Genomic DNA, 19,195 nt, shown 5'->3' with positions numbered 1-19,195 from the left:
GGCAGGGGCTGACCACAGCCCCCCAAGCCATCGGCTCTGCCTGTCCCCTGCTGCTGCCTGCGTGCCAGGACACAGGAACTGTTTGACGGATGATTTTAGGTTTGCGTCGGTCTCCTGTCGCTGAGGCTGGGATAAGCCTCCCAGCCAGTGGGGACGCGCCAGGATCCAGCCCCGCTCCCCTCCCCCCTCTCTCGTATATTAAATTTCACAAATAAAACTGGAAGTGAAGAGCATCTCGGAGGGAACTGCTAAAAATAGCCCCGAGGCTGGAGCCTGAATTGTGCAGGAGAGTTCATGTGCAGCCACGATCCCTGCCCTCTCCCAGAAATATTCCAGGGCTCAGGGCTGCTTTATGGCAATGCAGGGAAGGGGAGCTGGGGGGCTGTGGAGGAAGAGCAGCATCTAGGGCTGGTAGTAACCCCCAGGGCCACCTGAATATTCCCTAGCTGTGAGCATCAGGCAGCTCTGCAGGGAAATAAGCCCCAAATCTCTGAAAGCCTGGGTGTCATGTGAGACATGGAAAAGGGGCTCTGACTCCCTTTGCCTGGCGCTGATCTCAGCCCCAGCCTTGGTGCAGAGCGGCACAAAGGCTGTCCTGCATTTTGCCAGCTGCCTTTGTCCCCCTGAGCCGTGGAGCTGTGTCTGCCATTCCCTTTTCCCCCAGGAAGGATATGGCAATGTGTTTGCACTTGTACCCCCTCCTCACCCCGGAGAGGAGCCCCTGGAGATGATGTTTTTCCTGGCCAAAGGTGCTGACGAGGCTGGGGGGAGCCCGGCCGTGCCGTGGCTGGTGTTGGGGCTCAGCCAAGCCTGTGTGATCGCAGCCAGACCCACCGAGACACCCCGGTGCTCGCTGGTGTCACGGTGAGCTGGAGCGGGGTTTGGGGTCTGCTTCGAGGAGCAGAGAGGCGCGGGGAGTCCATCGGCAGCGTGTCGCAGGGGCCTGGACCACGCTCCCCGGAGGCGTGCCCAGCATCTTCCTCGCTATCCGGCGCACAGGTAAATGCTCGGTGCAGCGTGTCCCAAAACTGCAGACACCGCAACAGAAATGTCCTTCCCTTGGTGGGGCCTGGCACCACCCTGGACGGAGAGCACTCCCCGGTGACAGCGGGCACAGAGAAATCCCCAGCCCTGCCAGCTGGACCAGGGGCTGGCACAGCAAGGAGGTGGAGTGGATGTGCCCAAGAGCATACCGAGCAGCAGTGTCAGAGGAGGGAAAGGCTCCCTGGGAGGGGTCCTGCCCTTCTCCCCCAAAGGAGTCTGGTCTCAGGGGGCTCCCACGGGGTGGGCATGAGGGCACAGAGGCTGCTGGGCGCCGGCGAGGGAAGGGGTGACGGTGTTGCACCCAGCACACTGCAGGGGGGACATGGGAGGGTCTTTTCCCATCGGCACCTCCCCAGAGCCCCGGGAGAAGCCGGTGTGCCTCCTGGCTTCCTGCGACTCGGTCTGGGCATTCCCTGCCTCCTTTCCCGGGCGCTGCCTCCTTCCCTGCCCGGGCACCGCCTGCATCCCTCCCCGGGCAGACCCTGCATCCCCGCCTGGGCAGCGCCTCTTCCCTCCCCGGGCACTGCCTGCATCCCTCCCGGGCATCGCTGCCCGCATCCCCGCCTGAGCAGCGCCTGCCTCCGCGCCCGGGCATTCCCTGCCTCCCTCCCCGGGCACTGCCTCCATCCCCCCGCGGGCGCTGCCTGCCTGCCTGCCCGCCTGCCCGAGCACCGCCCGCCTGCCTGCTCCCCGGCCCCCGCCAGCCTCCATCCCCGGCCCCCGCCCCCGCCGTGCCCCGGCCGGGCTTTGCGACCCAGCGGGGCGGCCGCGCTCCCCGCCCGGCGCCCCCCGCCGCCGCCGCCGCCGCCGCCGCCCGGCCCCTCGGTAGCGCCGCGCCGGGCGGGGGCCGGGCCGGGCCGGGCCGGGGCTCTGCAGCGGGGCCGCCCGCCCCGCGCCGGGCTCGCCGCATGGCTCCGCCGCCCGCCGGGGCGCCGCCGGCCCGGGCCGCCGCTGCAAGGTAGGGGGGCCCCGCCGGGAAGGGGGGACGGGGGGCAAAGTTGCCGCTGGGCAGGGCCGGGGGAGGGGGTTGGCCGGGGCAACGGGGCCGGGGCAACGGGGCCGGGGGGGGCCCCAGCGAAAGTTGAGCGGCGGAGCTCCCGCCCCCCCCGCCCCGCCCCGCCGGCCTGGGGGGTGCGTGTGTCCCCCGGCACCCCCCGGCCTCCTCCAGCCCCGGCACCCCCCTCCCCGCGGGCCGGTGCCGGGGACGCTGCGCTGCCCGCCGCGGCGAGAGCATCCCCCCGGGAGGGTCGGGGCGGGGGGCGGGGTGCGGGGTGCCGCCCCCGCCCCGCGGCCGTCAGGGCTCGCTCCTCCGGCTGCCCCCGGCCCCGCGGGGCGGCGGGTGCGGTGGCGGCGGGGTGCCCAAGGTCGCGCCGGGGGCCGGGGCATCCTTCCCGGGAGCTCCCTGCGAGCCTCCGCCCGGCCCTGCAGCCCGCCCAGCTCGGCCTGGCGCCGAGCGCCGGGGGCCCCCCGGCCGGTCCCCGCCCCGCCACCCCACCCCGGGGCCGCCCCGGCTGCGGCCCCCTCTGCGCCTCAGTTTCCCACGGTGGCACTCGGGCGTGAGGTGCTCATGGGACCGGCAGCCGTGTGGTCGGCCTCTGACACTTTAGGGTGCAAGCCCGCTTTCTGGGGCCCGTGAGCCAGCTTTCCCCGTGCATGGTCCCCATGTGCCAGCGAGGAGGGGGACAGGGGTTTTGGGGTGGCACGGCAGGGCGCAGCCCGCTCCGCAGTTCAGGGCAGCCCCCTGGGTGCTGGGGCTCCAGCCGTGTCGCCCCATCACCCCCCGGCCCCGCAGAGGAGCTGGGGCTGCTTCTGCGGGGAGGAAGGGTTTGTGGGGACGGGGTTGTCCCTGCAGCAGAGTGGCCCCCCGGGACTTGCCATGACAGTGCTTTCTGCTGGTGGAGAAAGGCCCCGGCAGGGCCAGGCGTGGGGGCTCCTGCACCCCCCCCCGTTTCCCTGCATGTGGCATGGAAATGCTCTCGCCGCCGTGGCTGGGGTGAGCAGGTCCCCAGTGGCGGTCAGCACCCCAGGGGACGGCCCCAGCAGCACTGCGTGCCATAGTCCCCAGCCCTGGGCACAAACCCGCCCTGCTGCCCTGGGGCTGGATCAGGCCCTGCCGGCCCTCGGCCCCGGTTTGAGGAGGACGAGGATGGTGTGAGAGCCGTGGCCCAGCTTGGGAGACTGTGGGAAGCCCAGCCGCCCCGGCACCCAGCAGCGGGAACCTCCACGGCCGGGCTCTCCCCGGGGCAAATAACCTCTATCAAACAGGCAGGACACGGTGGTTTGGACCTGCCGCTTTCTGCCGGCTCAGAGACCACTGCCCTGTGCTTTGGGGATGGTTTTCAGGGAAAACGGATCAGAGCATCACAAATTGATAAAAGCATCCATACTTTGGGATGAAGCATAAGCTGCTTCCTAGAGATTGGAGCGAGCAAAAGTGGGACCCAGCCCCTCACCCTCGCTGTTTCCATCGCAGCTCCTGGTTGGGAACCCTGTGCCAGCGGGCGTTTGGGCTCCTCAGACTTGGTTCCCGCATCCTTGGGTGGGGGTTATCACCCCGTGTCCCCCTGCACACGTGGCCCTGCCCCGGGGCTCCTCCGGCCTCAGCACGTGTGCCAGCGGCTTGTGGGCTCACCCTGTCAGCTGGCTCGGAAATTAGCCTCCATCAAGTTAATTGCCAAACCGCTCAAAGCCTGAAATTAAACATTAAAGCTGTCGCTCGCAGGCGCAGAGCTATTTCCCCCCTGCCCCAGCAAAAGGCAATTCAGGCTGTCCAAGCAGAGGGAAGATGGATTCCCTGGCTTGGGGCAGCACCGGGATGCAGCAGCCAGTGCCGGTCCCCACGGGTGCTATGGGACAAGTCCCCAGCGCAGCCCGGGACCCCGCTGCTGCCGGGCTGGGCAAACCCTGAGCCGCAGACAGTCTCTTTCCCAGAGCTTTCCTTCCTCTGGTGCCAAAAGGGCTGAATGTACCTGTGAGAACCTTCCTGGGATAAAGCTCGTTCAAATCCTGGCTCTCCTTGGCTCTGCAGGGTGGGAGCCTCCGAGGGGGACCCTGAGGTCTCACAGTGCCGAGGCCCCCACTGGGGACGTTGCCCAGCCCTGGGGGATGCTCCTGCTCCCCGAGGGCAGATATAACCCTTTTCCATGGGCTCCTGCATGGAGAAATATCCCCTGCAGCACTAATGGATTAGGGGTCTGCCAGGGTGTCTCTAGGATCTGACCAGCTTCTCCTTGGCCTTGCAGTGACGGGCTGTCCCGGAGGGGAAATGCATCCTGAATGGGGCTGAGGCCCCCTGCGCGGGAATATGCAGCCTCGGCACCGCGGGGGCAGCACCAGGGCAGCGGCCGGCACGCGGCGGCATGGTGGCAACGTTCAAGATCGCCGTGCTGGGAGCCCGGGGCGTGGGCAAGAGTGCCATAGTCCGGCAGTTCCTCTACAACGAGTTCAGCGAGGTCTGTGTGCCCACCACGGCCCGCCGTGTCTACCTGCCCGCTGTTGTCATGAACGGCCACGTCCACGACCTGCAGATCATGGACTTCCCCCCCATCACCGCCTTCCCCGTCAACACCCTGCAGGTAGGGGTGCACCTGGCTCGGTGCGACGGGACCCCCACGTTGGGGGGTCTCCGGTGACCTCAGTGGGGTTTCGCTGTATGACCCTGCGGGGTCCCAGTTCCTCCTCTTCGGGGGATGCTTCTCCCTCCGCATCGGGGTTTGCTTGCTGAAAGCCTGTGCGAGGGATCGCATCCTCATGGCTACTGGCTGAGCAGGCCCAGGATAAAGTGTCTTTTAAAGCTTTTTCACCTAAAATGACGGCAAACGCAGGAGGGACGGTGTCCCACGCCGAGGACCATGGCTCTGGCGATGCCCACGGCCCCATCCAGCTGGGCGGTGGATCCCGGAGCACTGGGATCCAGTTCCATGGCTGTCAGAGCTGGTGCCAGCAAAGGGCTGGGGGAGCGTGGCCAGAGAATTTGGGTGAAAACCAGGGGTTCCTGGAGAGCCAGACCCCGATGCACCCACTGCCCAAGCCAGATGGAGCGGGGCTGCTCATCCCCTCCCAGGGTGACTGTCACCCCCCCAGCATTGCCTGGGCTTGTCCCCGGAGCGCTGAGCCCACCAGCTCCTCCTCAAACCCCCAGCGCTCTCAGGTGCTTCCAAAACAGCCTGAAAAGGCAGCGTGGGGTTGGAAAGCGTTGCCACCGGTGCTGACCGCTTCAGGTGGCTTTAATGGGGGAAAAGGGGATTTTAAGCTCACGCCATAGCCCCGACCCAGGGGCACAAGTTGCGCCACCGCAGCGAAGAAAGGAACTGGAGGTGCCCAGCCACGGCCACAGCCACGCCGGAGGGCAATGCCACCGGTGGGGCACCTCCGCAGGAGCTGGGCTCTCTTGTATTTTTGGTCATTATAATTACATTGCTCCCATGCCCGGCGGGGATGGCGTTATAGGGGCGTTGTAGTGCTCCAAGTTTCCCCTGTGCTGTCAGGCAGGAGGCGAAGTGAGCGCTCCAGGGGTGAGGAGGAGGTTTAAAAATTAATCGGCGTGTGCAGGGAACGAAAGGTCAGCGCGAGAGACAGCCCGAAATAGCAAAGGGTAATTTATTGACACGGCAGCCGACGCTAACATACTCGATTAACTCCCTGCCTCGCTGTGCTCAAGAGGAGGCGGCCGGTGGGAACAGATGGAGGTTTCCAGGGAAGAGAGGATGGTCCGAGGGATGGCTCCGAGGGGAACGGAGAGGACCACGGTGAGGGATATGGCTCTGTCTGCTGGGAAGCATCACCGGGCTCTGCTCCGTGCCTGGGAGCAGCAGCCCTGCAGCGATGTCCTGGGACAGGAGCCGGGGCTGGCGGCTCCCTATGTCCCGCTCCTGCATGGAGCCAGGCGGGATGTGCAGCACAACCCTCCTCCAGCCCCGAGCATCCCGGGAAACCTGCCTCGCGTGGGGAAAACCATCCCGACGACTCGGCGCCAGAGCAAGCTGCACCCCAGCGTGGTGAAATAGCTGCAATTTATTAATCTCCCAGGTGTATCAGGACTCAGAGTAACCTGAGACACTGCCTCTTCATCTGCCTGCATCTCCCTGATACCCCGGAGCTACACATCATCTCCTCCCCTCCGTGGACGGGACAGGGGCTGTGTCGTGCTGCTCGCTCCCAGCTCCTTCCTGTGCCGCAGTCTGCAATGGAGACCAACCCGCACCCCAAAACTTTCCTTCTCCCAGTTTCCTTCGGTCCTAGGTCTTCTCATTTTGCCTCATTCCGATGATAAACTCAGAAAGGGATTCACAGTACTGAAGAGGTTTGCTCGGGGAGAAGTGATGCCTTTCCTCCTCCGCGCAGCTTTCTCCTCTCCCGTGGCACTCGGGCGGGTTTGTGGTGCTGCCTGCACGGGCTGCCGTTCCCCGGTGTCTCTGCAGCCTCGGTACCACTGCTGGCCTGGGAGAGCGGCTGGAAGTGGGGCAGATTTTCACTCCTATGGCATGGAAAAAAAAAATCCTGTTATTCCTGGAAACCCAAAGCTTTCCTAACAACATGTATTTCTTACAGCTCCAAATTTTGGCCGTGGAGAGGCCACCCCCGACTGCCTCTGCCCTGGCTCCCAATCTCGCTCTTGCAGACCCCCTCCCGAGCAGCCGCTGCTCCTCTCCTGTCCCCATGTCCCCTCCAAAGAGCCCTGCTGTCACCTTCCCACTCTGACCCACGAAGCTTCTGGTCCATCGCCCCCAGCCCCACGCAGCCGGGGCCAGGCTGAGCCCCACTCAACCCTCAGCGTCCTCCTCACCCACCCTGCCCGAAAACCAGGTGCAACACTAATTAAGACACCTAATTAGCAGCTCTGGAGGGTGAAGCTTTTACATCCAGGGCAGGGGGTTGCGTTCAGTCCTGCTCCCAGCTCACCTCCGGACCACCGTGCATTAGGCAGGTGTTAGGCAGGCTGTAATCCTTGCTCAAGAGAGGAATTGGGGCTGACAGATCCCGTTCTCTCTCTTCTGGATTAACGAGGGGGATAAGGGATCTCCAGGGATGCGGGGGGATGGCTGAAGGGCCGCGGGGGGCAGACGCAGCCATCGCAGGGACAGGTCGGGGCAGAGCAGAGGTGAGCTGGGTGCTGGGCGTCAGGGCTGGAGAGGGTGCAGTCCCCTTGCTACCTGCCGGCGTAGCAGCCTCCGTGGGGTGCCCGGCCCTGAGGCAGTGTGGGACATCCCCCGGGCACGGCGGTAGGGCTGAGCCAGGATTGATCCCTCTCTGCACCTTGCAGGAGTGGGCGGACGTGTGTTGCAGGGGGCTCCGGAGCGTCCATGCCTACATCCTGGTCTATGACATCTGTTGCTTTGACAGCTTCGAGTACATCAAAACCATCCGCCAGCAGATCCTGGAAACAAGGTAAGGGACCGCTTCGCCAATGGGTGCATATCCCCGCCGCTCCCAGCGGGGTGGTACAGCTTGCCCCAGCGCTCCCCTGCCCTTGACATTGGAGATGAGATATTAGAGACTGGGGAAAAGCCCCTTTGCAGGGCTGGGGGCCTAAAAGCAAAAGGAAAACTGGACCCGAGGGCAGGAGAAGGAGCAGGAGCCCGGGCAGGTATCCCCTGTGGGCGAGGGCAGCCATCCCTGGGAAGGCAACTGGGGCTGGCACGCCCGGTGGCTGGCCACAAAGAGGGACGAGGGGACAGGCCAAGAGGAGGCACGTCCCTCTTGGCAAGCCAAAGCCAAGTGCTGGTTTGGGATGGGTTGGGGTCCGTGGGTCGGTCCATCGTTGCACTGTGCCCCGTCCCCTTCTGTCCTCCTTCACCGCTCGCCCTCCCCAGGGTCATCGGCACTTCGGAGACGCCCATCATCATCGTGGGCAACAAGCGGGACCTGCAGCGGGGCCGGGTGATCCCGCGCTGGAACGTCTCCAACCTGGTGAAGAAGACGTGGAAGTGCGGCTACATCGAGTGCTCGGCCAAGTACAACTGGCACATCCTGCTGCTCTTCAGCGAGCTCCTGAAGAGCGTGGGCTGCGCCCGCTGCAAGCACGTCCACACCACCATCCGCTTCCAGGGTGCCCTGCGCAGGAACCGATGCACCATCATGTGAGCCCCCCCCTGCCCCAACGGACCCCCCCGGCCATGCCCCCGTGGCCACCCATCCTCGGGGACCGCCGCTCCCCGGCGAGCGCTGGCGTCGCTGCTCTCTGCAGGGGTGATGCCGTGGCGGGAGCTGTGCCGGAGACACCTCGGGGTTTGCTTCCCCACCGGCGCTGGCACCCTGTGGTGACATTTGGGGACAGTGCACCTTGGGCGCTGCTGGGCAGGGTGATGTGGTGGCCACCGGCGGGTCGGACCGGGTGGGCAGCCGGGCTGCCTGGAGGTAGCAAGGGGTGAGGGAGGACCTCGGCTAAACCCCCGAGCCCTCCCCGAGCCTCCGGCGCTCAGGGCCAAAGCCGTCCCGGGGGGTTTGTGTCTCTGCCGTTCCTGAAACGCTGCGTGGCACCGGGGGGGTGGAGGAGATGCCTCAGAGGGTGCCCAGAGGTTGGCTGTCGGGTCCGTCCTTGCCGGCTCCTGCCCCGGCATCGCAGGGGCAACGCTTGCTGCTGCCTCCATCACCTGCCCCCTGGAAGAAAATTGCCCGGCGCCTGTGGCCCGATGTGCCGGGGCTGGCTCCATCGCATCGGGGGTGGCTCCATCGCCGGGGCACGGTGGAGCCGGGCGTCCCGTTCTCCTCCCCATGGAGCTGGGGTTTCTCCCCTCGGAGGGCAGAGCAGCCTCCGGCAAGAGGCCAGGTTACACAGGCTCTCTTTTGGCTCGGTTGGGTCAGATTTCCAGGCAGAATTTCTGGATGAAAGCAAGAAAGGGGAAAAAAAAAAAAAAAAAATAAAGCCCCCATCCTGCCCCTTACATCCCTCCAGGGTGCCGGGTGCTGCTTCCCCAGGGCTTTCAGTCCCCGTTCTGCTCCGGTGCAGCCAAGGAAGGCTTCTCCTCCCCCACCAGCCTGTTGAACACCAAATAATCTCGAAACACTCCTTGCCGGGCAGGTGACCCCTCCGCTACCTCGCGTCCCGGGCTCAGCGGGCGACCGGCTTTGCACGGCTCCGACCCAAACCCCCGGCATCCCCGGGCAGGCAGGCGGTTCCCCCGCGCCATCACACCCCACCAGCGGTGCAGTGAGGTGGGTCCGACCCACGCCAGGCTTTCCCACTGTGACGCTCGCCTCCATCCACATGAGACAGCGACAGTGTGAAAGCAGCCTCCGAAGCAATAGGGAGCTGGAGTTGCGTTTCCAGTTGCATTCCTGTTTGGTTTTTTTTTTCGTAATTCTGTTCACATCCCTAATAGGAAAGTGAGGCCCCTATTTTTTTTTTTTTATTCTTTTTTGATCTTCTGGCTTGTTTTTACACCAGACTTGCAGCTCACCCGCGTCTTGTCGCGCAGGGCGGGCGGCAAAGCACAGCCTGCATTAGCAAACGGTGTCGGGGTGGCGTGCTGGCGAGGGGCGAGCAAGAGGCTGAGGGGGTCGTGGTTCCTCCTGCTTGCCTGCTCCCTGTGAGACACGGGGAAACGCCTCGCCCCTCGAGGCAGGGTCTGAGGCTGGTCCGGCAAAACCATCTCAGTGATTTCTGGTGTAAGGAGGGGATGCAGGTATTCAGCAAAAGGATGCCAGCCCCCTGTCTTCCTCCATGGCCAGGTTTCCATCTGACAGAAGCACCGCTGCGCTCTCGGTAACACTTTCTATTAAGAGTAGGTCCAGCTGAGCTCCGGCACGGTGCATTTCACCGCCCTGTCCCCGCTGCCAGGGCCATGCACTGCCCTGCAGCCCCAATGCCGGGGGGTTGGGGCTCACCCTGCTCCTCCCTTCCCACCCCCAGCAGCCACTTCGGGAACCAAACCCTGTTCCCCTTGCTCCAAAAAAAATAGGGAAAAAAAGAGGAAAGGTGATGGGGGGACACGGGTCCATCTCAGGTGGCTGCGAAAGCCCCGGCTGGGGAAGGGCAGCGGCACTCATCTCCATCCCTCGCCTTCACGGCAAACCTACCGGGCTTTGCCACCGGCCCCCCCGACCTCATCTCGTCAGGATTTATTAACACGTGTAAGTCCACGTTATCGGTCTCTGGCTGGCTTTATCCCTCCAAATTGTTTGAGAAGGAAACTCCTTGGTAAATGCTAATAATAAAGCATTTATAAAGTGCTCCAACGTACACATATCAACGACTAAGCCAATACATTGTTTGTTATAACCCTGTAGCCTGCAGTTTATAGCACAATTAGTTACAGGTTTTTATAGCATCTATTTAGTATTTTGGAAAAAAAAATGTTATAAATATAATTGTTATATTCTATTGTACTTTATAGACAGAGAAAGTTATATTAGTAATAATAACTCTCACTGCTTCCACAGCATTTCCCAGCTCCCAAGAAAAAAAGAGGGCTACAAAGAGCTACTTTCCCAAGAGCTCAGGAGGGGGTAGGCGGTGGTACCCGCCGGGTACAGGCAGGGAAACCGGGACAGGGAGGTCCGGCACACGGCCAGGCTCGCAGGGACCAGAGCAGCCAGGAGCACAGCAGCAGCTACATCCGACCCGCGCCTTGCCCCTGCTCACACCCTTAGCACAAAGTGTTACCGCTCGCCCAACGCCACCCTGGTCCTGCTAAAAATAACCTGCTCCTGAGCCTGGGAGAGGCTGAGGCTGTCCCCAGCACCGTCCCAGGGCAGCGCCGGGCTTCTGCCCCCGTGCACGTGGTGCCACAGGAGGCGATGCCTGGGCTCGGCCCAGCCCCGGCGAGGATGCTTCTCTCTCCTCCTCCTCCTCCTGCCCCGGTGAGTGTTCCGGTTGCCTGAACTTGGCTTTCCTTTCCCCCCGGACTTCTTGTCGGAGATTCCTGAGGTGTCTACACCGCCTGTAACGCCCTGGACCCCCTTCTTTGAAATCCAATTAAAAATCAGGTCTGTCCCCCCTTGTTCTGTACCCGCCTCGCTGCTCTTTGCCCCTGGCACCAGATTGCTCGCTGCCCCGCTGCCACTCTCGCAGCCCTTCTGCGGGAGGCAATGGTCCAGGATGGGGGAATTTGTTTCTCCCCTGCAAAAGGAGTATTTTTTTGCATCCACAGGGCCCTGGCGCTCGCCTTTGTTGCTTCTCTGCAGGGGTGTGGGTCTGGCTTCATCCTCTCTTGGAAGACGGGGTCTTCTGGCCCCCAGGGGCTCTCGGAGGGACGTTTACTGTGCACACAGATAGCAGACCAGCAGCATGAATTCCCTTCTCCAGCCATGACCCCCCCATCAGGATTATCCTCTCTCCCTCCCCACCCACACAGAAAAGATGCTGAAACAGAAGAGCTTTGGTATATCTCTATTGCACAAACAACATTGCCGGGTCCGTGGCTGCAGGCTCGGGAGTGCGGCGGTGCCTGCAATGAGCCTTGGTGACAGCCATCACCGCGACCATCACTGCCCAGGTGGCCATCGACCCCCCGACTCTCCCGCCTTCACCCCTAAGGAAGCCCGCGGGGCTCAGCAAGGGTCACTTCCTGTGACCCCTCTGACCTGAGCAACTCAAACACTCATTAAGGCTCTTGGTGCTGTAAGACATGAGGATCATTAGACCCATTGTACAGACGGGGAAGACTGAGGTACAAGATGGTTTGCACACTTGGATGCCAGGTGCAGGGTGTCCCCACTTTAGGGGGACACCGTATGGGCCAGCTACACTCCTCTTCCCTGCAGAAAGTGCCCCATTCTCTCAATTTGGGGGCGGATTTTTCCACCCAAACCAGTACAAGACCGCCTGTTTAGGAGGAGAATTACCAGTCCAAAAAAAAACCCCACGGGGAAGGAGGGGGTGCCTCTCTGAAGAGCAGGGGGGAGTAACCCCCCCAAGTTGCCTGGGAGCAAATCCATCGCGCTGCCCACGCCGACCTCGGGCACCGCAGCTCCGGCTTCAGCATCGCTCCCACCTTCGGACCAGTGAGGGGTCAGTCCCCACCGAAATTTGGGGTGGGGGGGTCAGACCCACGCCTCCTCGTCGTCCTCGGTCAGCCAGGCACCGCTGTCGGCCGGCGAGGGCTTGGTCCTGGGGTGGGTGCCGCCGGGCTGGGGGTGCCGGGGGGGCCCCGGGGGGCGATGCTGGCCCCGGGGGGCAGGTGGGCGCTGCCCCAGCGGGGTGGGGATGCGCGAGGGCCGCTTGCCCGGCCTGTGGTCCCGCCGGGGACGCGCCTTGGGCCGCAGCTTCAGCTTGTAGATGGAGGGCACGCGTTCGGGTTTCTTCAGGCACCGCCGGGGCTTGGGGACGTTGCTGGCCCTCGCCCCCCGCGGGGTCTGGCCCCCTGCTCCCGGCCCCTCCATTTCCCCCCCGGCCGAGAGGCTGGTGGGCTGCGGGGCAGCTTGCGGGGACATTTTGGGGACCCAGCTCCCCAGCCCCACGGGGCGCAGGGGCTGTCGCCCACGGGAGAGCTCCTCCACCACCCTGCTGTAGCCGGGGGGCTGCGCGTGCCCCCAGCACCCCTGGAGCCCCTCGCTCTCCCCACCGGGGCCACAGGCTCCCCCCGGTTCATCCGCCGGCACCTCGGGTCCTTCGGCACCCCCAGCCCTTGGGCTCGGGGCTGGGTGGCACTGCCGGCTCCCCTGGGGACCCCCCCCAGCAGCACAGCCCCCCTTGCACCCATCTGCAAGATGGGCCGGAGGGGTGGGGGGCCGGCAGACGGCCGGGCTGGCTTTGACAGGGGGTTTAACACTGCCGTCCTGTTTCGGAGGCTGGCTGGGGGAATTTCGGGGTGAGGGCGGTTGGCCCCGGCTGAGGGCTCCCCGGCCCCCTTCCCGTGGGCTTTTCTGGCTCTGTGAGTCTCCCCGGGCATCCTGGCGCAGGGAGGGGGCACGGACCTTGATGGGGCTGGGGGCACGGGGTGTCGCTGCGGGGAGGACCCCCCCTTCCTGCGGTCTGGCAGCCACCACAGATGATTTGCCTCCTTTCTGGGTGCTTTTTGGCGGTGCTGGTGTCAGCCGGGTGCTGGGCGCCGTGGCCCTGCCCCGTGTTGGTGCCGTAGGGGTTTTCCCCGGGGTGCTCCCACGCGGCGCCTTGGGCACCCCCACGCTGTCCTGCGTGCCAGGGGCCAGCTGGGAAGGGGTGGGTGCCCGGCACGTCGCCCCACGGCCAGGGGAGCTGGGTCGAGCGGGTGACCGGGATGGTGGCGGCTGTGTCCCCGAAGGGGTAGCCGGTGGCTCCCGCGTCCTGCAAGGAGAGAGAGTGGAGAGGGGCCGGGGAGCTGCTGCTTCTCCCCACCATCCAGCCTGGTGCTGGGCACCTCTGGAAGGGAGGGGAAACAAAAATTCAGGGATGTGAGAAAAACTGTTCTGAAACCAGGTGGTTTGGGGCACGAAGCACCGCTGCACCTCTTACCTGCCCGAAGGGACCCTCCGGGCCTGTGCCGGCTCCCGGCGAGGGCTGGCACCCCGTGGGTGACCCAAGCCCTCCGGTGAGGGGGTGGCGGGGGGCCGAGGGCCGGGAGGGACACGGGACCCCCAGGCCACGGGGGGCAGGGGGCTCTGCGAGCGGCTGACCAGCAGCACGGGCTGGGGCTGGCTGCGGGCGGCTGCCTTCGAGGCCGGGCACAGCCAGACCTCATGCTGCACTTGCTGCTGGGGGGTCCTGGTTTTCCAGGCTTGTTTGTGAGCTGCGGGGAAAACGGGGGGGGGTGTTCAGCACCCCTGTCCATTGCACCCACTCCCGGGTGCAGCCCACCCAGCCATCGCTCACCATCCAGCTCCCCGGGGATGCTGGTGCAACCCTGCGCTCCCTGCAAAGGGGCTTTTGGGGTCCGGCTCCATCCAAAAGTCTGCCGTGACCTCTAGTGGCCACCAAAGCCAAAGAGAGTCCCCCAAAACCAGACATTTCCCAGCAAAGCAAGGAGGCATCGCGGTAACGAAGCCTCCCGCTCCTGCAAACGGCCCCAGGAGCGGTGAGACCCACGACGGACCCCCCCTCGCCCCAGCCACGGGGTTTGGGGACGCAGGGACTCACAGAGCGAGGTGCAGCGGCACGGGTCGTGCTTGTCCAGGTAGTGCTCCAGCGTGTCCCAGCCGCCCCCGACCCGCACCATGACGTGCTCCCGCAGGATCTGCACGGTATGCCACGTGCCGTGAGGCCCGGAGAGGTGCATGCGATGCACCCGCGGGACCCCCACCTCTTTTTAAGCAGCCGGGGGGTGGCACGCCCAGCCAGGCTTCAAGAGCCGTGGGCTTGATCTAAGTGCCACCAGGTCTCCCAAAGGACAGCTTCATCCCCGGCTCAGCACCACTGAGGCAGGGAGGGTCTCAGCTCCTGCTGCCATCCCAACAGGCACGTTTCATCACCCCAAGGAGAGTGGGGAGCCTTTTGGCAACCCCTCTCCACCGTCACGTGCTGAGCCCTTTGGGAAGGCCAGGCTTAGGGACGGATCCAGGCAGGGACGGAGCATCCCAGTGTTCCCATCGCTGGGTAAGACCTGGCTCTGGCTTGGCGTGGGACGGCAGCTTTTGTCCCATACACGTGGATGGTTACGTCCATGCAAACACGTGCTGCAGGGCCGAGCTTCCCTGCTGCCCTGCTTTGGGGATAATAGTCAAAAACCCCACACTGGCCTCATTTGGGGGATGGATTATGGAAGAGGCTTCATGGCAGCACAGCAAGATTCCTGGTGCCTGTGCCCAAAAAGCACGGGGCGAAGCAGACTCACCCGGACAAAGATGAGGGTGTCAGAGTCGCCCACGCGGTATTTCCCTTCGGATATCTTGATCATGGGGAACTGGACGGGGCAGGTACAGCGGCTCACCAGGTGCTGGACCTGTGGGCAGCAGGGAAGGGTCCTCACCAGGGCTGCTGGGAAAGGTCCTGGGGTGGCCATCCCTATCTCCATTCCCATCCCCATCCTGCTCCATGCCCCTCCATACCATCTGGTCAAGGTTGTGGAGGTCCCGTGGTTTCCTGGGGGGCCGGGGCAGGGGGGTGTCTGCGGGTGGCAGGTCCAGCTCCTGGCGGAGCTCCTCCTCGATCTCCTCCTCCATCTGCACAAGGGTCGGGGCAGGCATGCCGAAGCGGGCAGCGCGGCGTGCCAGCTCCAGCAGGCACAGCACGAAGTTCTTCTCGTTCTTCCTCAGCACCAGGTCTTCCGTCTCAAACATCAGGACGTCTGGGGCAGGGCAGGGCTGGGCTGAGCCAGGGCAGGCGCGCGTGGATGGGGACAAAGCGGACGGGGGGCACAGGCGGAGTCAAAACCCGCCCTAAGGGATGTTATTCCCTGGAGCCATCCCGCTAGGATGTGGTTGGGTCCAACAAGAGTTGGGATAAATCAACGGAGGAAGAGACTTCCCCTTGGGCATCTACATGCAAAGGCACTACGACTGTTTCATGGCATCCCAAAGACACAAAACCCAGTGGCTAGGTGCACTGAGGATGTGTCACCCCAATCCTATGCCCTTCCTGGGCACCCGCTGGTGGTGGAGACAGGGTGACAGACCCTTTGTTCAGAGCCAGGACCGCTCCTGATGTCCTTACGGCCGAGATCGTGCCGTGCATGGCAGGGCCATGCTGCAGCACACGCCCTTTCCATGTCCATCCCCCCAGCGCATATTTGCACCCAAGCGAACACACCCGCCGCATGCCAGCGCCCTGCAAAGCTGCTGCCGAGCCCAGAGGAGCTTGTGCAAGAAATCCCAGCTCAGGGGTTTCTTGTGTTCACGGTGCTGCCCGATGCCGGGGTGGGCACCAGCTTTGGGGGACACATGGGGAAGCACCCGGGGTGATGCCAGGAGCAGCTGGAGGGGAATTGCACACAGGGACACGGGGCAGCTGGAGCCCAGCATCCTACCTTTAATATCCATCTCCTTCCTGCACCACTGGATGAAGTTGGAGATGTTGTCCCTGGCCTGGAAGGTGCCCGGCTGTGCCGTGAGGTTGCAGGCAACGCCGGCGGTGGGCAGGCGGAGGTGGCGGGCCACGCCGGGGCAGGCGCGAGCAAACTCCTCGGCCACATGGGTGACGTTGTTGGCGTGGGAGCAGAGCACGGCCCCCGTCTCCAGCACCTCCAGGAAGGTGCCCACCTCGATGTCTAGGTCGTACAGCTCCTTCAGCCACTCGGCCAAGTCCTCCTTCATGGCGTAGAGGTACTGCTCGCTGGACCGGTAGGGACGGATGCTCCGCACCGCAGCACCCGGCGTCCCCCACATTTTGCCATAAGACTGGGAGGAGACTGAGGGAAAGGGGTGATGGGGACATGGGTGATGGGGACATGGGTGATGCTGGGGACATGGGTGATGATGGGGACATGGGGAGCTGCCCTGGGCCGTGTCCCCAGCCCACCTCCCCAGCAGCCATGCTCACCTGGTGCCACTTGCTCTCTGCCACCCGGGACGGTGACGCCGTCCTCCCGGTGCCGGGAGCCCTTCTCAGGGTCCAAGGGCTGTACTGCAGCGTGGGGAAAGGAAATCACCCTCCTGGGCAGTGGGTGTTTTGTTTCCTTCCCAAGTGCTGTTCCCTTCTCCTTGGTGACAAGGGACCGGCTGCAAACACTCCCCGTTAACCCTTCAGCACCTGCTCCTCTGCCGGGAGCCCTGCTCCTTCCTCCCCGGCTGCCCCAGGGGTGGATTTTTTTCTACCAAGGTCCCCAGTTCTGGGGCAGGAGGGGGTGAGAGAGCAGCTCTTCAGCATCCCAAGTTGCTCACAACCCCAAAAGCGGGGGGATTTGCCCCCTCTCTGCCACCCCTGCACCCACCTTCACCGCAGGTGGGGTGACCTGGGGGCCCCACAAGATGCATCTTCAGGGCTCGGTACCACTGAATTGATAGCCCTGAGGCAGCCACATTTTTTCACCCATTTTACAGACACTCTGCTGAGATGCCACCATGTGCCATTGCAAGCCCAAACACGCCATGGTGAGAAGCCCACCTGAGCAGGGGAGCCCCAGCATGGGTGACCCCGAGCATGGCTCCCTCCTCCCTGGGTGGGGTGCCCAGAGGGATGGGGAGAGGCTCACCTCTGCAGCTCTGGTGTGAGGACCTCCGAACACAACAGGGGAGTGATGTTCAGACCGGTCCCTCCTGCCCTCCACACACCCGCCCTGGGGCACAGCGGCACCGGGAGCTGGAAAGCCAAAACCCGAGGCCAGAGCTTCCCAAAGCTGTACGGATCGGAGCAGAGATCCCTCGGAGAGAGCTGGTCCTGATGGAGGTCGGGCTCTCAAACTCCTCCGCTCAGCTGGCCCACAGGGTTTTCATGCAACCTGGAAACATCCCAGCGGGGAGAGCCAGAGGAGGAGGAAGAAGAGGCTGAAGAGCTGCAAGAGGTAGAGGGTGGCAACAGAGACACCACTGCCATCGCTTGCTCTGCGCTTTCCACCAAGACACGGCGCAAGGGGGTGGCCTGAGAGCCGAAAAGCCCCAAGGAGTCCCGGCCCACCCCACTCTGCCCCCGGGTCCCCCTCCACCAGCCCCTCCCACCCACACCCCCGGGGCAGCACTCTCAAGGAAACACCCCCATGCTGTTGCAAGCATCTTCACTCACTCTCATCATTTCATTTCATTTCCTGCTAAAAATGCCAGTGGTCGCTCATGTTTGGATGTAAATCCCTACACTTGACCCTAGGCTCATCCCTTGATCCTGCTGCGGGGAACAGACGGGTCATCTCACCTCCAAAGGCTGGGGGCCAGAGCAGGTCCTCGCAGGGACCCCGCTCCCCGGGAGCCTGGTTCGCTCGAGGGCTCTTACCAGCCCTTAGTGGGAGCTGGGAAGCCCTGCAATGTGTCAGGGCTCAGCCCAAGCTCCAAGGAAATGCAGTAGCTCTACCTGCAAATCACAGCACAATTCCATCAATCCTCTCCCCCAAACCTCTTTCTGGAAAAAAAAAAAAAAAAAAAAAAGCATGAGGGGGTTTTATTTGCATGCCCACCTTGGGGTGTGTCTGCCCTGTGCGCCCTTGCAAACTTCATCCCAAATTGCCCACAATTGCGAGGTCTTTGGCAAAAGCCAAGCTCCTCCACGGATGGCGTGACTCCAGGAGCTGGGGCTTTAAGAAAATAACTACACGGGTGAGTGGGCACTGCTGGGAATGTTGGAGACTCCCTCCCTCACCCAGGGCTTGCAGAGCTGCCCCAGCACCCAGGGACTTCTGCAAAAAGCAAATCTACCAGGGATGTGCTTGCACCTTGGGACTGAAACGGAGCCTCTCATGGGGCTGGGGGGCTTCTTGCTGTGCAGGGGACCCCGTCCTCTCCCTGGAGCCAGCTGCCGATGCTCACTGCAGATCACGGTCCAGCCGGTGTCATTTTGGGGGAGGAAATGCAAGAATCCCAGCTATTCCCCCGGGCTGGGGAATGCGTGGCAGGCTGGCCGGAGGAGTCTGCGCCTGGCATGTCCTGCCAGGGAGCCCAGCAGGAGAAAAGGACCCTTGTGACACAGGATTTTCAGCCAGGGCACCCAGTGGGGCCAATCGCATGGCTCAGGGCGCGAGTCCACCTCCCCCAGCTCCCCCCACACTTGTGGGGTGCAGGCGATGCAGCACGGTCACCCCATCTCTGCCAGCAACGCCGTGCTCAGCCCCAGCCCTGGCAGCATCACTCTTGACCCCAAGGCATCCTGACAGCACACAGCCCCAGGAAACGCACCACGGCAAACAAGAGAGGAAAAGGAAAACCCAAAAATGGGAGAGGAGTCGAGGTTTTGTCCCATCCTCAGCCTGCAGTCCCACGGCAGAAGGGATGTCTGGCTCTCTCCTCAGGGGACACGGAAGGGGACAACGACCTGCTGCTTCTCGGCAGAGCTGCAGGCGTGGGGTACCCCTGGGGTACAGATGGATGCATAAATCCTCCCGTCTCCAAAAAAGCAGTACAGGGACCAGCCATCACACTGCTCTTCTGACCCTTCTCAGTGCCCAGAGCAGACGTCTTGTCCTTGTCCAGTGCCAGCCTTTCCCCTCACCCCCCCCATCACCCCCATCGATCTCCCCATCATGCCACAGATCCCATATGGCCGGTGGCAGCCGAGGGGGCTGGAGAGAAGCGGCTCCAGGCAGGAGATGTGAGTGGGGACGGAGGCAGGACCATCTCTGCAGACATCGCAACACCACCTGCGCCAGCCGGTGGGTCCTTCCCCCTGCAGACAGCACGCTGCCCGCTCAACAGGCAGCACAGGCAGCACACCCCGGCG

General features: G+C 63.6%; 2 protein-coding genes across 15 annotated transcripts; one reads left to right on the top strand and one right to left on the bottom strand.

Moving 5' to 3' along the window:
* The first annotated feature begins 1,519 nt into the window (after positions 1–1,519).
* On the top strand, positions 1,520–11,012 carry RASL10B (RAS like family 10 member B). Of its 4 annotated transcripts, none has more exons than XM_072882417.1 (5): positions 1,520–2,002; positions 4,287–4,619; positions 7,387–7,431; positions 7,857–8,123; positions 10,426–11,012. In XM_072882417.1, the coding sequence occupies exons 2-5, from the start codon at positions 4,404–4,406 to the stop codon at positions 10,633–10,635; spliced, it is 738 nt and encodes a 245-aa protein (XP_072738518.1). In that variant the 5' UTR covers positions 1,520–2,002; positions 4,287–4,403; the 3' UTR covers positions 10,636–11,012. The 4 variants fall into 4 exon arrangements, with proteins under 4 accessions (XP_072738518.1, XP_072738519.1, XP_072738517.1 ...); XM_072882418.1 differs by having other exon boundaries at positions 1,863–2,002; positions 7,307–7,431; positions 10,426–10,630; XM_072882416.1 differs by lacking the exon at positions 10,426–11,012 and having other exon boundaries at positions 1,863–2,002; positions 7,857–10,376.
* Positions 10,972–18,956, bottom strand: GAS2L2 (growth arrest specific 2 like 2). Of its 11 annotated transcripts, XM_072882404.1 has the most exons (11): positions 18,195–18,956; positions 17,940–18,056; positions 17,555–17,836; positions 17,028–17,327; positions 16,376–16,554; positions 15,864–16,244; positions 14,947–15,206; positions 14,733–14,840; positions 14,039–14,135; positions 13,418–13,691; positions 10,972–13,324 (listed from the first exon to the last, which is right to left on the bottom strand). In XM_072882404.1, the coding sequence occupies exons 6-11, from the start codon at positions 16,219–16,221 to the stop codon at positions 12,028–12,030; spliced, it is 2,394 nt and encodes a 797-aa protein (XP_072738505.1). In that variant the 5' UTR covers positions 16,222–16,244; positions 16,376–16,554; positions 17,028–17,327; positions 17,555–17,836; positions 17,940–18,056; positions 18,195–18,956; the 3' UTR covers positions 10,972–12,027. The 11 variants fall into 11 exon arrangements, with proteins under 11 accessions (XP_072738505.1, XP_072738511.1, XP_072738510.1 ...); XM_072882410.1 differs by having other exon boundaries at positions 10,972–13,249; positions 17,940–18,956; XM_072882409.1 differs by having other exon boundaries at positions 14,947–15,185; positions 17,940–18,956.
* Between the last annotated feature and the right edge of the window lie 239 nt (positions 18,957–19,195).

This window comes from Ciconia boyciana, chromosome 17, assembly GCF_034638445.1.
Source record: "Ciconia boyciana chromosome 17, ASM3463844v1, whole genome shotgun sequence".
Lineage (NCBI taxonomy): Eukaryota > Metazoa > Chordata > Aves > Ciconiiformes > Ciconiidae > Ciconia > Ciconia boyciana.
The sequence above is the reverse complement of the archived record's forward strand: the minus strand, read 5'-3'. Positions and strand labels throughout refer to the sequence as shown.

Bases quoted from the DNA above. Each gene is read 5' to 3' on its own strand.
- RASL10B (XM_072882416.1), top strand. From the start codon at position 4,404: ATGGTGGCAACGTTCAAGATCGCCGTGCTGGGAGCCCGGGGCGTGGGC. The intron at 4,620-7,386 runs GTAGGGGTGCAC...TTGCTTTGACAG, and splicing joins TCCCCGTCAACACCCTGCAG to CTTCGAGTACATCAAAACCA. The intron at 7,432-7,856 runs GTAAGGGACCGC...CGCCCTCCCCAG, and splicing joins CAGCAGATCCTGGAAACAAG to GGTCATCGGCACTTCGGAGA.
- GAS2L2 (XM_072882405.1), bottom strand. From the start codon at position 16,221: ATGTGGGGGACGCCGGGTGCTGCGGTGCGGAGCATCCGTCCCTACCGG. The intron at 14,136-14,732 runs GTGAGTCTGCTT...CATACCGTGCAG, and splicing joins ACACCCTCATCTTTGTCCGG to ATCCTGCGGGAGCACGTCAT. The intron at 13,325-13,417 runs GTAAGAGGTGCA...CCTCCCTTCCAG, and splicing joins CGGAGGGTCCCTTCGGGCAG to AGGTGCCCAGCACCAGGCTG.